Genomic DNA, 15,413 nt, shown 5'->3' with positions numbered 1-15,413 from the left:
TGAGAAACAGGAAGTGGCTTTCCGCAGTTTCCAGATCACTTTATAGACGGTCTTTGGCCGAGCGGAATTAATTCGCAGTTACATATCGGCACAGGTGTTTTCTGAGCAATCAATACCACCGGTCGCCCCATACAATAGCAAAGTCCTGATGTTGTGACAGCGAGCGGTATTCATACGTGCTTTTTTTGTGATCGTCTGTGTTGGTTCTGGTCAGGCTACTCAAATAGAGACCTCATTACTGATGGGAAATGGGCTTAGCACTGGAATGGATTGCCGCAGCCTTGGCTTAGACTGAAGTGGAGACTTTGGTTGAGAAATAAAGCATTGGTGTACCCATATCAAACATGTTTTTATACCAAAAAAAAAAAGAGAGTCACGAAAGGGCTGTAGAGGAGCTTTCCTACCCAATGAATTGTTGGAGAAAGACTTAGTATTCAGTCTACATGTACCGGTAGCTGACATCAGGTACTGGTACCAGCCTTTTCAATTCCTCCTGGTTGAAACTTCCAGACATTGGCTCAAAACTCAAAGGAGACTTCTCACTCAGTTAAGATCAGGGAGACAGGGTACATATAGGTTGGAATCCGGTCAGAGGTGAGAAAACCTCTAGGCCCACACCCTGTCTGTGTATAATTGTACATCGCACAATCTCATGTATTTTTACACAAGTCATGTACTGTACATGTACAGTGTTCATGTAAATGTATGCACATGTGTTACTGCACATGTGTGTACATAGGATATAGTAGCCACCGTAGGTCTACCATTTGGCTTACATGTACATGTATGTCAACTCTTGTCAGTTTTCTTTTCTTATTTTGGGGGGGGCTGCTTCAGATTGGAAAGCATACTAAAATTGGTCAGCACTGTCAAGTAGAACTTGATTCCCTTTGTCACCAACATTGTTATTTCCGGAATAAAATGCTTGGCAATTGAATGACCTGTGATTTATGAAATTAGAGCCTGGCACCGTACGTACCGTACGTGTGGTTTTTGAACATCAGTGGCAGTGTGTATTGTGTGTACGCAAGGTCCCACTCCGTAACACAACCTGTCACTAACACTCATATCCTCATGCCGCAAAAAAACACCTGTTTGTTTTTAGTTACATGTACTGCAGTAATTGGCTGCCTTGGAACAATACAGTCATGGCGGCTCAGGTGGCCTTGCCCTTATTAAACACTTGAACTTTCAATCACTTCTTTAAATGTGCACTTTCAACAAGGGCACCAAATTCCCAGATTATTGTGTCTTTTTGGCAAATTGGCAAGAAGTTTGTGTAATACTGTATGGTACTTGTACTGCCATAGTTCTTGTGCTCATTGTGGTAAATATACAGTGATACACATGAACAGTGATAAGGGTATTTGGGGTCCATTTTTTTTCCATGTCCCTGTCACATCTGACGTATGATTTTGTAAATTCGGAACACATTTTCTAATTGCAAAGATTGATGAATTAATGCAAATGACCTGCCAAACAAATAGTAATATTTTCAAATCAATTCTGGTGATATTTCCATGTCAAAGGACAAAGGTCAGATGTAACAGGGAGACAACAAATGCACACTTTTGGACCCCCTAATTTCTGGAATAAACATACATACAAGTACCGGTACATATGAACATACTGTAAGCAGGTTTCTTTTTTTCTCCAATGAATTAACACGCCCCAGGATCAGAGTCCAACGCCGCACATGTTGATCTTATGATCCTTCTTGTGACAACCAAATCCACCTGACTTTCCCCAGCACTGTTACTCCTACATGCAGAGAATGCACACATGTACGTGTACAGTACGTATGTACAGCACATGTACTTGTACACTCATGTACATGTACATTGGACTGTTTGTTTTACTGGTAGCTTACTGGTGGTTCTTGGTTTACAGTTGTGAAACCTAAATTGAAAATGGATTCTCCCTGGAAAGGTCTCAAAGTTAATGGAAGTTGCTCTCAGAAATTGTATCTCAGTGTCAATTGCAGATGTAGATCGCTTCTTGCACCGGTTCTTGGCCCGGAAATACATGTAAAACTACATGTCCAACCAGGACAAAGTTGAATTTACTCCAGACGTACTAGTGCTTAAAAAACCCTCCTTTGGTTTTACAGCACACATGCAAGGTCACTCCCTTGCATGTTGGTGCAGTGCACAACATGACACAGCTGTGCTTCTTTGAGGTGTTCACCAAGTGACCCAAAGAGTGACTTCAGCATAGGAGGGTTAAATTTTAGGTACATGTACACAAATATACATGTACATAGACGTACATGTACATTGTATTGGTACATGTACATGCGTGGTTCATATTACATGTACATGTATAGAGCATCCAGCGGTGTTGATGTACAAAATGGCCGTCTTGAAAATTCTAAGGTGTACACAATCAGCACACATGTATGAACTACATGTACATTCACCCTGCTACAGTTTCCTCATGGAGCATTGCTCTGCAGACTTGGCACGAACTTGTACCGATTGCAGCTTCTACATTTTTGCCCAGTGTTCAAGTTTGATGTACACATTCAGTGAATCTAATACGCTGCCCTCTAATGGGCGGTGTTGGGTGTCATTTCTTCACATCCTGTGCTCTGTAGGGACAGGACATTTGCGGCTAGACAGTAGACAGACATCAGGGAGCAGGCAGTGACTTGCAGTTAGTCTGGCAGAAATCGTTCTAGTTTCAAGAATCGAAAGGTTTCCACCCATTTTTGTTTCATATGTACATGTACATTGTACAGTACATGTACATGTATGATAGCAGTATCTTGTAGAACTTTTATTCCTGAATAAATTAAACAGAAACCCTGAAGATTTTTCAGTAGATCTGCATGCATTTCAGAGGTCAGATGTTTCTACCGGTACATGTGCACAACTTACATGTACCGCTACCGTAAGAACTGGTTTTGAGCATTAGCGTGTATAGTGATGGCGTGGTTTGCAATATTTTGAAGATCTTTTCAATTACAGTGTAATTGGGATTGTCAGACATTGGGGCGAGTTCTGGATTTTTCCCCCATGAAGTTAAGACAAACGTTAGTTACTTCGAAACTTGCGCAAATTTTGGTAAAATAATCACTACAAATGACTCAAAAGTAACATTTTACACAGTAGAATAGTACATACATGTAGATAATTTTTCTGGAAGTTCATTTATTATGATTCGCAGGGAGAGAGGCAAATCTCCCCAGAGACCCAAACGACAGTGCCTTTCCAATGAAGAAAGCTTACCCCAGTAATAAGCACCCAGTCTGTGAGAATAGAAAACTTGTTAATTTGCTGAACATACTAGTAACTACCTGTAAATACTGTGTCATAATTGCCTACAGCTGTCACACATGTGCTCTGCATGTACCTGTTGGTGACAAGTCTAGTTTGAGAACACATGCAGTTCAGTAATTTTTTTTGTGGCCAACCCAGACTCTGTCACTTTTCCTCCTTTTGTAGCAAGGCACAGCCTGTGGGTTGGACCCAGCACCGCATCGCCCGTCATCGCTACCAGTCATGTGTTCATGAATGACTTCCTGGCCTTTTTAAAATAGTCTGGCACTGCACCCTGTCATCCCCCCCCTGACTGACCTACATTTGTATTAAATTAAAGTTGTCTAAAAATAGTCCGTGATTTGCCGGCATTCGGGATGTCTCAGAAGACTTGCAAGGTATAAGTGCAGTCTTTCCACTGTCTTTCTGGGGGGTCATTGTATCGCTGTGCCATTAAGTTTCAAAATGTTGCCATTTTTTTCCCAGAGAATATGCCTCGGGTAAAACAGTTGTGATATTGTTTTGAACTTTAACTGCAGCAACTTGTAAGATTTTTATAAAGGTCCAGAGGGACAAGTTGGGAAGGAAAAAATTGCCCTGGGATTGAGAAAGTCCTCGCACCACATTCCACTGATGTGTCTCTCTGTGAAGTGGGTTTTGTATTTAGTAATACATATGTAATTATTATTGCAGTCTAAAAGAACAATGAACATACAGAGTGTATTTTTCAATTTTTCTTAAGCTGGCAAGTGTCCCGAGCAGTTTGTACCGGTGCATGTACTTTGTAAAAGACTTGAATGGAAAGATTAAAAGTGTTTTGAATTGGATTGCGAAAGTGAGACGGAAGCCTTGAAAATTCCTTCACATAATAAAACAGTTAGAACCTTAAGCAGCTCTCATCTACCGGTACAGTGTCCCATTTTCATCAGGCAGCGTAATTGATGGATACATTACATCATCATTAAAACAAAGAGCTGCAGTTTGCATTTTCAAGTTAATTAAAACTCAAAATTGGCTGACATTGACACTTATGTCTCATAGAAGGCCACATACTGGTACATGTACATGTGTATGTGACCTGCTCTGCAAACGTGAATATTGAGTTACCAGAGCCACTTTTGAGTTTCACTTTACCTTCGACTGAGGAATTTGAGTTCTTTCTGTTGAGGTGTCACTCAGTTTCGTTTGATGAGAAAGGATGTTGTGTAGACGTTTAATGTTGAGGATTCCTATTGCTGAAACACTGTGCAAGATTCTTTCGAAGGCATTTTACTCAAAAGTGGCTCTGGCGACATGTGACTCATTTTGGTTTAGTGGGTCACGTATATTTGTTTGAAGTGGAGCAATGTTCATGTACATGTACTGTTACATATTCTCTTGCAGCATACATGTAGATGGAAGGCTGTATTATGTGGAAGTTGTGGCTATGGCTAAAGATTATAGAAACTTCTAGGTACAGCTGTAGCTGCTGCAGTTTTTGTACTTAACAAAGACACATATAAAGTCCTAGCCTTAGCCAGTTAATTCAGACATCAACCTTTGACTTGGTGTGTTGACCTTTTGACCTTCAGCTTGCCTAATTTTTTTTGTTTTCCTTGTCTCTGTCCGGTCTGTTCCAGAAGACACAACCAACACGAAGCCGTACTTTACCGAGAGGATCTACCATGGTGAGGTCAACAAGACCAGCGGCCAAGTCAGCATCCACCCCCAGCTGATAGCTCGGGATGATGACGCGGGGCCAAACGGCGAGATCGTGGAGTATCGCCTGGACCCGGAAGCGGACGTGCCATTCACTGTCTCACTGGGCGGGCAGGGACAAGCGGTCCTGAGGGCGGTGGACCCACAGTCGTTGGACTGCGAGAGGAGCCAGGCGGGCTGGCAGTTCAGCGTCCAAGCCCTGGATGGCGGAAGGCCACAGAAAACGTCACATAGGTCAGACATTTGACCTCAGCATGCCTGACCCAGCATTCTAAAACCATGTAGCTCTTATCTTGGGAATGACACCAGTACACATCGGAACAGTGCTTATTTCTGAAATTTCAGAACTGCCTGTGACCACGAAAGCTTTCTGCAGACCAGATTTGTCCTAAAGTTTACTTTTAAGGATGAAAACTAATGGCAGGGGAAAGGAACTGTCAAACATAAAAATTATCCACTTGAGCTTGGTTTGGGTACGGTGGGTCACAACTTATATTTTAACCTGCTGTATATTACAATGTACATGTACCGGTAGATTCCGGGAAGAACCCAACATGTACATGTACATCTTAACTTTCACCTGGACACAATCCATTTCTTTTCATCTTGTGAGTTTTTGTTTGCAAAATGGGCTGCATAACATGATATTATGGAAACTATTATTGTGTCTTGGTTGAACTTAAGATATAAATAAAGTATGACATTGAATTGGAAAGTTTTCAGTACTAAGGGTATTCTTTATAGGTTCTCAGGACTGCATACATGTACATGTATTTACATGTACATTGTACATGGTGTGTGTATGGTTACATCCTTGGAAGTTGAATCTTACACTGTATGATTGAAGTTTGAGTCTCATGTTCCCTTTTAATGGAAATTTGTCTTAGGACTGAAGTCCACATTGTCATCAATGACAGCAATGACAGCCCGCCGCACTTTGTCAAGAGCAGCTACTCAGGCATGGTGTTGGAGGGCATTGCGGAAGAGAACGTCGTGACTGTGGAGGCCAGGGACAGCGACTGCTCGGCAGCGTTCTCCACGATATGCCAGTACGAGATCAGCACCAGGGACGGATCCACAGTGCCCTTTGCTGTCGGCTTTGACGGTAAGTTGTAGTGCGGCGATAGTGGTTGCTTGTCTTTGGGCTGCGTCTGCAGCTACGCAGAGCATTCTGTGATGTAAATCACTGAGGGAAAGAGATTTTACCCTCAAAATCAGAAGGTCCTTTGGATCAACATGGAGAGAGCCTTTTTTTTTTTCTAGTCTGAGTGGGTTTAAGCCCCCATCCTGTCTCTCCCCCTCCCCCGGCACCCCTTCCCTCAATTTCCTGCAAAGTCTCCCGGTAAACACGATCCCTGAACAGTCAAAAAGCCCTGTGCAATTTAATATGGTAACAGTTGGAAAGGAGTCCACATGAGCTGGTTCACGAAGTCCAAGTCTGTGTGCTGATGTCCTTCCCCGCCCAGGCACCGGGGTGGTCCGCCAAGTGCTGTGACAATATCAACAAAATAACCTCAAACTAATGATCCGTTCCTCCATCGAATGCACGTACATGTACACGCTGATAACTGCCACGTCCCATCCCGTTCTTGCCCGGCAACGCTCGCCGGTTAAGGGAAGATGTACCTCTTAACACGTCGCTCGTCTCCCCCTCTGAAGACAAACCGCCAGAGCTCAGCCGGATTTATTATCATATCTCTCTCAATCAGCGATGCCTTTCGTGCGGTTCCCTCTGTTTTGTTCTCTCTGTTTTTGTCATTTGCAATGGCGCGAGCGGCCGGCACGTCAGGCGCACAGCCCACGCCGCACTATCACATTAGGGCTAGGCAATCGTATTAGTTCATAGGGCTTAAGCTTTATTAGAGCCAGTCTTGTGTGAAAGGGTGAGGGCATGAATTGATGTGAAAAAAAAAAAAGGCACAAGGCAGTCAGGCGCACAGAATTTGCCAGAGGTGCATGAATGTAGCGATCACCCCCCCTGCCCACCCTCCTTCCTTAGCAATCACCCGGGAAGGAGAGAAAAACAAAAAAAGAGGGTCATCCATAAAATTGCCAAGGACAAGGGCTGTGTTGCACAAATGTTTCCTTGTGGCGGCGTTGGGCGGGGGCTCCTTCGTTGATCAATTATGCGTTCTGCCCTGAAGTTTTTTGTTGTTTTTTTTGAGTGTGTGCTCCTGCATTTTGTTTTCTTCGTACGTTGGCATATTTCGCCGCTTGAATTTCAGCAGGAAATGCTTCGGGGCTCTCATTGATATGAGGGTTGAAATTCTTTGCATGTATAATTGGAATTAGGACAGGTTGACTTTGTAGTCAGAAACATGCGTGTACGTGGAGTGTACGTTGTACGCCACATTGTACATGTACGGTAAGATTGCACACTTGGATGGATTTTTTTTTCCCATCACTTCTTAATACAAAGGTAATGCAATAATCAAATACGGACTGGGGAGACGGGGTACCAGGAAGAAGCCTTAAAGCTTACACAAAGCCTGGTCCCATTTGTATTAATATGGGGTACCATTACTGGTACATCCAAAATTTTACCACCTATCGTGACCTATAGAGTAGGTCATTTTCTCTGTAAAAATAACACACACCTCTGTGTTCAGCCTTGCAAGATGCGTAACGATGTCAGTTTGGAATCCACGTGCAGGGAAATAGCTGTTCATTTTTACAGAAACCCATGTAACAATTGACACCGTTACAAATTGTGGTCCAACCTCAGGGAATGACCCATCAGGGCATGTACCGTCATGTATTCCTACACGTACCGCAATACCAGTACATGGATACAGAATACATCATCTTCATTAAAATTTGATGTGCTTCAAGTACCGTACACGTACATGAAGCCTAGAGCTGGTAGTGATGCATTAGAATGAAGTCTGGAATTCGGCCGTTTCACAATAGTGCACCACCAAGAGTTTGCAACACGTTGGCCAATCACAGTGTGCAAAATTTGTCAACCCAATGCACGTTTGGAAAGGGTCGAGAAATTTCACGCGTTATGATTGGCCAATGCGTTGCAAACTCTTGGTGGCGCACTCTTGTGAATCGCCCGTATTCAGTACTGCATAGATGAACATGCATGAGAACATGCAATTGTGTGCTGTGAGGTCACGTACATATACCCCAGTAGCTGTACAGTTATTTTACGATACATTTAGTTTCTTCATTTCTGTATAGTTACTAGCACAGTTAATCAGGGAAGGTGAGGAACTCAAAATTTCTGCGTATATGGGTCATTCCATGAAGTTCGGGCACAGTTTGTGACGGCGTCCCTTGTTACATCGGTAACTTTTATTGCCCTTTATTTTCACATTACAACAGATTACATGTACATGTAAATCATATTATTCAGCAAAGATGATGCACACCACTACAAGAACCTAGCAAGATTTAGAACAAGGTCAATTTAGAATCCACGTGCAGGGAAAAAAGATGTTTATTTTCACCGATGTAACAAGGGACGCCGTCACAAACTGTAAGAACATACTGGTATTGCCAATCCATGAGCCAACTAAAATTAAAAAGGATGAGAAGTACATCTACATGCACCGTATGGTACATGGACGTGGACATGCTGATGAACAGAAGTACATGTGTGTACCTTTGCTCCTGTCTGGAGTTGCTGTGTAACTTGGTTTTCAAATTATGGTGAAGGAAATTGGATGCCTTGATTGCTTGCGCTTACTTGATGTGCCAACGTTGTTGCTCACGTTTGTTGCACTTACCGATATTCTGTGTTTCCTCACCAAATATGAAAGTACAATGTACATGTATGTGTGACGGATTTTGCTCTCTGAGAATTTGGTACTTCGTCGACATTGCTTTGAGAGAAACCTCCCGAGTATAAAATTGTTTTTTTTGATGGCACATTCAAAGTGTGGTGACGGAAATTGCAACTGTCCAAACCCCCACTCGACCGGTGTTGACACAGCCAACAGCACAACAGCATGTCAATAAAAAACTGTCACGGCCTTATAACTACATGTAGAAGAGCTTTCAGCTCATGTTGTCATTCCCACGGATGACGAACATGGTACATTGTACGCCGCACACTTAAGGTGGACCCTGCGCAGCTTACATTAGAGCCGTCTGTGCACCGGCAGTACTTGTCATGTAGCCATCTTGTTTTAGAAAGCCCCCTGCTTAGTGCTTACACCACGACCTCCCCACTTATGTGTACGTTCATTTCTTGAAATGCGCTGGCACGGCTGCACTTTACGAAAGGATTGTGGGGCTTCAGATCGAGAAACCCCCCTGTACAAATTCCAGCCAGTAGCCCTCTGAAACAAGAGCCCGGGGTAAAAGTAGAAGCAATTGAAGCCGTCCAGCGGGCACCGGCCAGACAGGAATGTTTTTCCTCGGCGAGGAGGAGTTGGTTAAGAGTCTGCGGACGAGGAGGGAATCTGCACGCCGAGAGGGAAAAATGTTAGAACTGGCTTGGGCTAAAGACAAAACCCTGAAGTGAAATTTTCAAAAGAAATGTACCAAGAACTGTGGAATGAAACCGAGAAAATTGCTTATTTCATCTGCCGTCTGTGTATAGTGATGGAGTCTATTAAAGCAAGTAGCTTTTCAATTGATGAGTGCCAGATTTTGCAGCGTATGATTTGGTGTACATGTAGGTGTACTTCTACTGTCAGGTTCGCTTATAAAGATGTCCAAGATTATTAAAGATATGTGTCCACTGTACAAAGATGGTACTTTCCATATTTTTGCTAAGGGTGAAGTCTCTTTTGTGCTTCTCCACCATGGTCATTTGAGCTGAGAGCGCAAGATTATTTGCACCATCGCATTGTTTGGCATCGTGGTAAGCAATGACTTATGTCCCGGGAACCCGGCCTGTCAGTGAGCTCAATAGAGCCGTTCACGGAATGCGCAACAGCGGACAAAAGGGTGAGACAAGAAAGCGGGGTTTTCTGGAGTACAGCGACCATCCGTTACACGCCACGACCCGAGAAATCTCTACCTATCCCCTGGTCTTAATGATGACGTGTAAACTGATACATGCGACACTCAACGGCAAGCTCGGCAGCTCAGGAGGAGCAAACAGCGAGGGGCGATGAGCGGATAGGAGATAGGTTCCCTCCAACACCCCCTCCCCCCGTTCTATTTACAGCAGCCATCCTGTTTCGCAGTGTCGCGTTTCATAATACCAGATCATTCTTAATTAACCATGTTTTTAGTTTTCTTTGAAGGGAGCCAGCTGAATGGGGTCACTGGGGACTTTCTTTTTTTTGGAGATTAATGTAGTTGCTTTTACAAGATTGCCTCTTCATACTCTGCCAGGACAAGGCCAGTGCCAATGGATGTTTACTCCACGAGCCGGTGTTATTTCTAGCAACTGCACTTGTTTGTTGGTGAAGTATTTTTAGTAAGGTTCACAAAAACAGGTACATGTAAAAGCTACACGTAGGGCATGCATGTCGTCAGTCAAGGCCGCCATTGAAAGCACCGGTTGCAGTTTGTTATGGCTCATCGGTTCAACAGAATCCACACACCCATGGCTGGCGTATTGTTTCTGCGTCAGTCGTTATTGATCGCTTTTTACCAGCACTGGTACATTAACTGGTTACCCGTGGATTGTCCTGATCTTCTTTTATTCCTTAGTAACAGTGGCCAGCCTTTTTCAACTCGGATTTTTAAAAAAACAACACATGAACTATTAAAGGTTAGAATTCGCAACGTTTCCCCTTGAAAAGACAAAATTTGCTTCATTTTGGAAACCCTCTCAACAGGCAGCTTTGTGCACTGTGAAAAATGGTCCACAGTATGAAAACTGGTGATGTCATAACGATAAAGAGGTACAGTGTACGTGTAGGCAAAGGGTATGCGGACCTTCAAATCGCAGTCAGAAACATTCCGCCTGTTGACAGCGGCAGTCAATCTGTCATCAAACTGCCTCGACCTTAGACGCTTCCCAAGACCATTCCATGTTGGAAAAAAAAAAAGGCACATTATATATACTCGGTTCATAACACCAGATTCCTACGCGCTCACCCCGAAGGGGGCTTAGCGCTCGGTACCATCTGGATGCTGGCAGACAGGAAATAAGGTTCAACCTCTCTTGGCAGATGTTCAGAAATTCCTTGAGTTACATTTGTTGTTTATTGAGATACCTCTGTGCCCTATAATTGTACAAGAGGGATAAACTTCACAGGGACATAAAAAAAAATCCAGTTAATTGGTCCTTTAATGAGCAACCTTCTCTCAGTTGCTTCAAACTCCTCTGGGAAGGCTTGAGCTGATTTTGCAGAATCTGGGGGAAGAGTGCAACTACATGTAGGTCTTCTTTGTGAGACTTGATACCCTTGAAAGTTTAATTTTGTGAACCCATGAACATTAAACCTCTCGAGGAAATTTTACAGCATTCAGGAAGGTTAAAACAACTACTGTACGTTGTAAATCTTTAAAAACAGTATTCAGGGAAAGGGAATTTTCGCATGTGTGAACACAAATAGTCAGACTGATGGAATTTTCAAGTGTGGACTTGTTCACAGGTGAAACCTTGTTCTTGAAAATGCAGAACTTAACAGGCAAGAATTAGGCAAATGAAGATAAAATTTGTTAAAAATTCATTGGATGTTAACTTGTTCCTAATATACGTGTACTGCTGCATGTGTTAATCCATGCATATACCGTGTAGTGGTACATGTATGCAAGACAAATGTCATCCTAGTTCGATTTTAGGAATTAGACAAACAGCACACGCAGTCAACATATTCCACTGTTCATGCAAAAAATGACACAAACGCAGGATGGTTGGCAAAGGTTGCCAGAAACGAAAACGTTTACGTTCTTGGCCTCTGCACTTTGACATCGTGAAGTTTGTTTACATAACCTGTTGTCTGAAAACTGCCATTTGAAATGCATTCTCACCAGAAGAGGAAATTCTCTCGGCGTTATTAGCACAGAAATGGAAGTCTTCCGACTGCAGTGCATATACGTCATAAGATGAGTTGTCTACATGTTTTGACATACAAACGGAGCCCACCGCTGCTGAAATTGATGAGCCGTATTTCTCTTGACTCATCTGAGGTTGTGGGGCTCACTGTCATTATCGTTAGCTCAAGTCTGAATTATTGATTTCCCCGCACAAGCTTCCCCCAACCGCTCAGCATCAGCCGAGAAAAACAAATCTTGAAATAGATAGGAGCAGATTCATTTCCCAGGAAGCACCCCCCCTTCCATCCCTTTCTTTGCTTGTCTTGAAATCACCGTACCATCTACATGTACATGTACATGTACGTCAGCTGTCTGGGATTGTAAATTTTCCAGAGCGCAGACCTTAGGGAATTTCTGTACTTGGAATTTGCGCTGATGATGAATTCAAGCAGGTACACTAAGTAAGTGTTGTTTGGGATTGGTCTAAACAAGCTGACGGTATTACCATTTAAATCAGTCGCCAACGTGCGGATGTCCGCACATTGATGGCTATTCGTTCCTCTCAGGCGTTGTAAATATACATGTCTGGTACATATCCATGTAAGCCTTACAAAGAAGTTCTTAAATGAAACACATGTACATGTGCATTATGTACATGTATCAGTATTTGGAGATTGGTCCAGTGGAATTGGTACATGTACCGATATATAGGTTCAGTCTGTGCATGTAGGAGCCTATGTGTATGGACCGGTACCCTGGAGTACATGCAATGTGTAATGTACATGTATGCTGTTGTTTGGTGGTTGATGCATGATGGGAAGAAACTGTCTGAGCAAAGTATTTTTCCATCATTTTTGAAAGACATGTACTGGTACCCTTCAGTGAAGAGTCCAGATATTTTGTCCTGAATGGAAATTTTTCTTGTGATGCAAATTAATATTAGATGTAAAAAAGATCATTATACATGGACACGTATAGACAGGTTTCAGAATTCTGCATTGGTGTTAACCAATGATTTCATTATTCCGTCTCTTTAAAAGCTTTCGTTCTGCAAAATGACAATGATGTGCCGAGAGTTCCGGGTAAATGTTAGCCCTCGAACGGAGTAGAATAATAAATACCCGAGGCACGAAGGAATGTTTAATAATGGTGCCCCAAACACCAGGCCGCGAGCTCCGTTGGTTGGGATGGGAGGGATTATCCTTGTTTGTTAGCGGGCAGCACAGAGTGTGTTTTTCTGCAACTGAGCTCCCTTTAAAGGTAATGAAAATAAGACTTAAGTTGTCATTTAAGAAGTGATAAAGCGTACATACATGTACATGTCGGCATTGTATTTGTGATGTATCGCCGAAGCCCGTTAATTAATCGTAAACTCATTTAATGTGCTGTCACTGCAGCTTTGTAAAAACTGTACATTATGTAAAGTGCTCTCTCGATTTATGTGTCATTTTCTCAGGGTTGAGAGTTTCCTTTGCTGTTTTGTTGGAAATGTCAAGTGAGATTCTTATGTTGTGGGAAATCAAGTGAGGATTGACAACAAACATTTTGGGTGGCCTAAGTCTGTCAAAAATGGTCCTGTTACATCGAAGTGCCTCTTGAAATATTGTTAGTGTTGGGTCGGGTGTCGATCAAAAACAGCGAGTAAAGTGGTTTTACTTCAGCTGTTGCATAGAACTACTGCATGTGATAGGCAGAAGGTAGGATGTCCTTCCATTAAAAAGGAAATCGTTCCAGAAAAAAAATTTAAATTGTAAAATTAAACTTACACTGACAACTGATCAGATGGAGCTCAGACATGGACTTGTAAAAACAGTCCTGGAGTGTCCTCCACTCTTTGATAATGTATACATGTTCTGTCTTTGAGCACTTCAAACACTGGACCTTTTGCACTGAACCCCAGCTGCATGCTTTTCAATTAGTGATAGGAATGCACTGAAAGTTTGCACATGTCTGTAAAGTGATACTTTTTTGTGTGCAAGTAAAATTTCCCAGAAGTGCATGAGTGACGAATTGTCTCAACTTTCAAAATTGACACTTGAATCTCAGGATGAGAGCCCTTGAATTGAGTTATTTTGTCCCTTTAAAGGAACTAGTGTTGTTTGCCTAGAATCCTGGACTAGAATTTTTCCCACTGGAACAAAACTGTAAGTAGGCACACATGTTTACATGAGAATTTTCCAAATTTCCTCAGCTGAATAAATTGCGCCACTTTCAAAGCTGAAAAAAAAAGATTTCTTCCCTGTTCAGTGCTCTCCCGGCGGGGAGGAAAAAAAGGGGATTTTTGATAAGAAGTGTGCACTTTCCTAGCCTTTCACTTTTGCTGGCTTAAGGCTGCAATATTACGCTGCCAAGCCCGCCAAATGAAGTAAGCCAGTTAAGGAGGCGATCCGGCGTTCAAATCATAAGAAAACCACCAGGGGTTGGATAATAGAAGCAGTGACTGGTGCCCTGAGCAAGGGAAGGTGGCCTTCTGAAGAGTGCAGCAGTTGGGCTAGATTGCCGTCATGAAAAGGGAGGGGGGGAGGATGTGTGATATTTACAGGAAGAAAAGGAAAATTTAGGTCAGGGATTTCAACTTAACAAAACCTGTGTCATTGCTCAGCATTTTTTCCTTCTATGGCTGGCTCACATTTCAGTCATTCTGTGAAACAGGTTAAGACTCAATACCAGCCTGATTTAAGGAATATAGCCATCTGTGACACAAGCTTGTACAGTACATGTTCATGTATGTGTTATTAACAGTGGGAACTCACTTCCTTTTTGGTGAAATGTCATGCCCTCCTTGCTGGTACGTTTTGCTTTACATGTCTCCAAGTATGTACAGTACCAGGTACTTGGAAAAAAGAAAAGATTGAGCTGCATTGTTTTCCAAAAGGGCAGTTTGAACGAGGATGTAGACATTTATTTCCTCATTATCCTCATCAGTTTGCATCATTACGGTGATAAGTTGGCACAGAATTAGAAGAAGACATCGGTTTCTGGCACAATCATGGCCCAGCTTATGTGTACTTTATTGACACAGCATATATGCAGATCAAATCAACCTGGTGGACAGCATAAAAAGGCGAGGAAAATTATGGTCCATTTCTCCTTCGCGATGTGATACATGTTGGGCCAGTGGCAGGAAAACCGTATTTTGCTGAATTGCTGCCTCGCCGCTCGGCATCACGCGCTGTTTTTTTTTTCCCCCCTGTTATCGGTACTGTGCTCTTTCTGTGAACTTAAGTGTCATTTGGCTTCTTCTCAGGCCAGCCCGGCCAGGCCGTCAATTTAATCTCTTCACGGTTTTTAATATTGGGGACAGGCAGTGCCGGCACGGACCTCTGAGCGTCAAAATAAACTAGCATTGTCAAGCTCTTCCCCCCCTCCCTTGCTTCAGTTCTGCAGTGGGTGTTTTGCTGTTTCTTTTTGAAAGGGATCAGGACAACCATCAAGGAATTGTGGTCATTACTCATTTACTTACTACTTGACTTACACCCATAGACAGAAGAGGTTGCTTAGGTCTTGTGGTTTTTGTGCTTTTTCAGTATCTGCAAAGTTTGCTTTGAACATCAGGCTACTTGT

The 15,413-nt window shown here is 42.8% G+C and overlaps 1 protein-coding gene across 1 annotated transcript in view; it reads left to right on the top strand.

Moving 5' to 3' along the window:
- LOC110979196 (calsyntenin-1-like) overlaps positions 1–15,413 on the top strand; it is a 59,639-nt gene that overhangs the window by 11,904 nt on the left and 32,322 nt on the right. Inside the window, 2 exon segments of the mRNA XM_022234795.2 lie at positions 4,880–5,192; positions 5,846–6,063. Of these exon segments, the coding sequence (XP_022090487.2) occupies positions 4,880–5,192; positions 5,846–6,063 (531 nt within the window).

Source organism: Acanthaster planci, linkage group LG16, assembly GCF_054643075.1.
Source record: "Acanthaster planci isolate LZ-2023a linkage group LG16, COTS_SCS, whole genome shotgun sequence".
In the NCBI taxonomy this organism is placed as follows: Eukaryota; Metazoa; Echinodermata; class Asteroidea; order Valvatida; family Acanthasteridae; genus Acanthaster; species Acanthaster planci.
The sequence above is the reverse complement of the archived record's forward strand: the minus strand, read 5'-3'. Positions and strand labels throughout refer to the sequence as shown.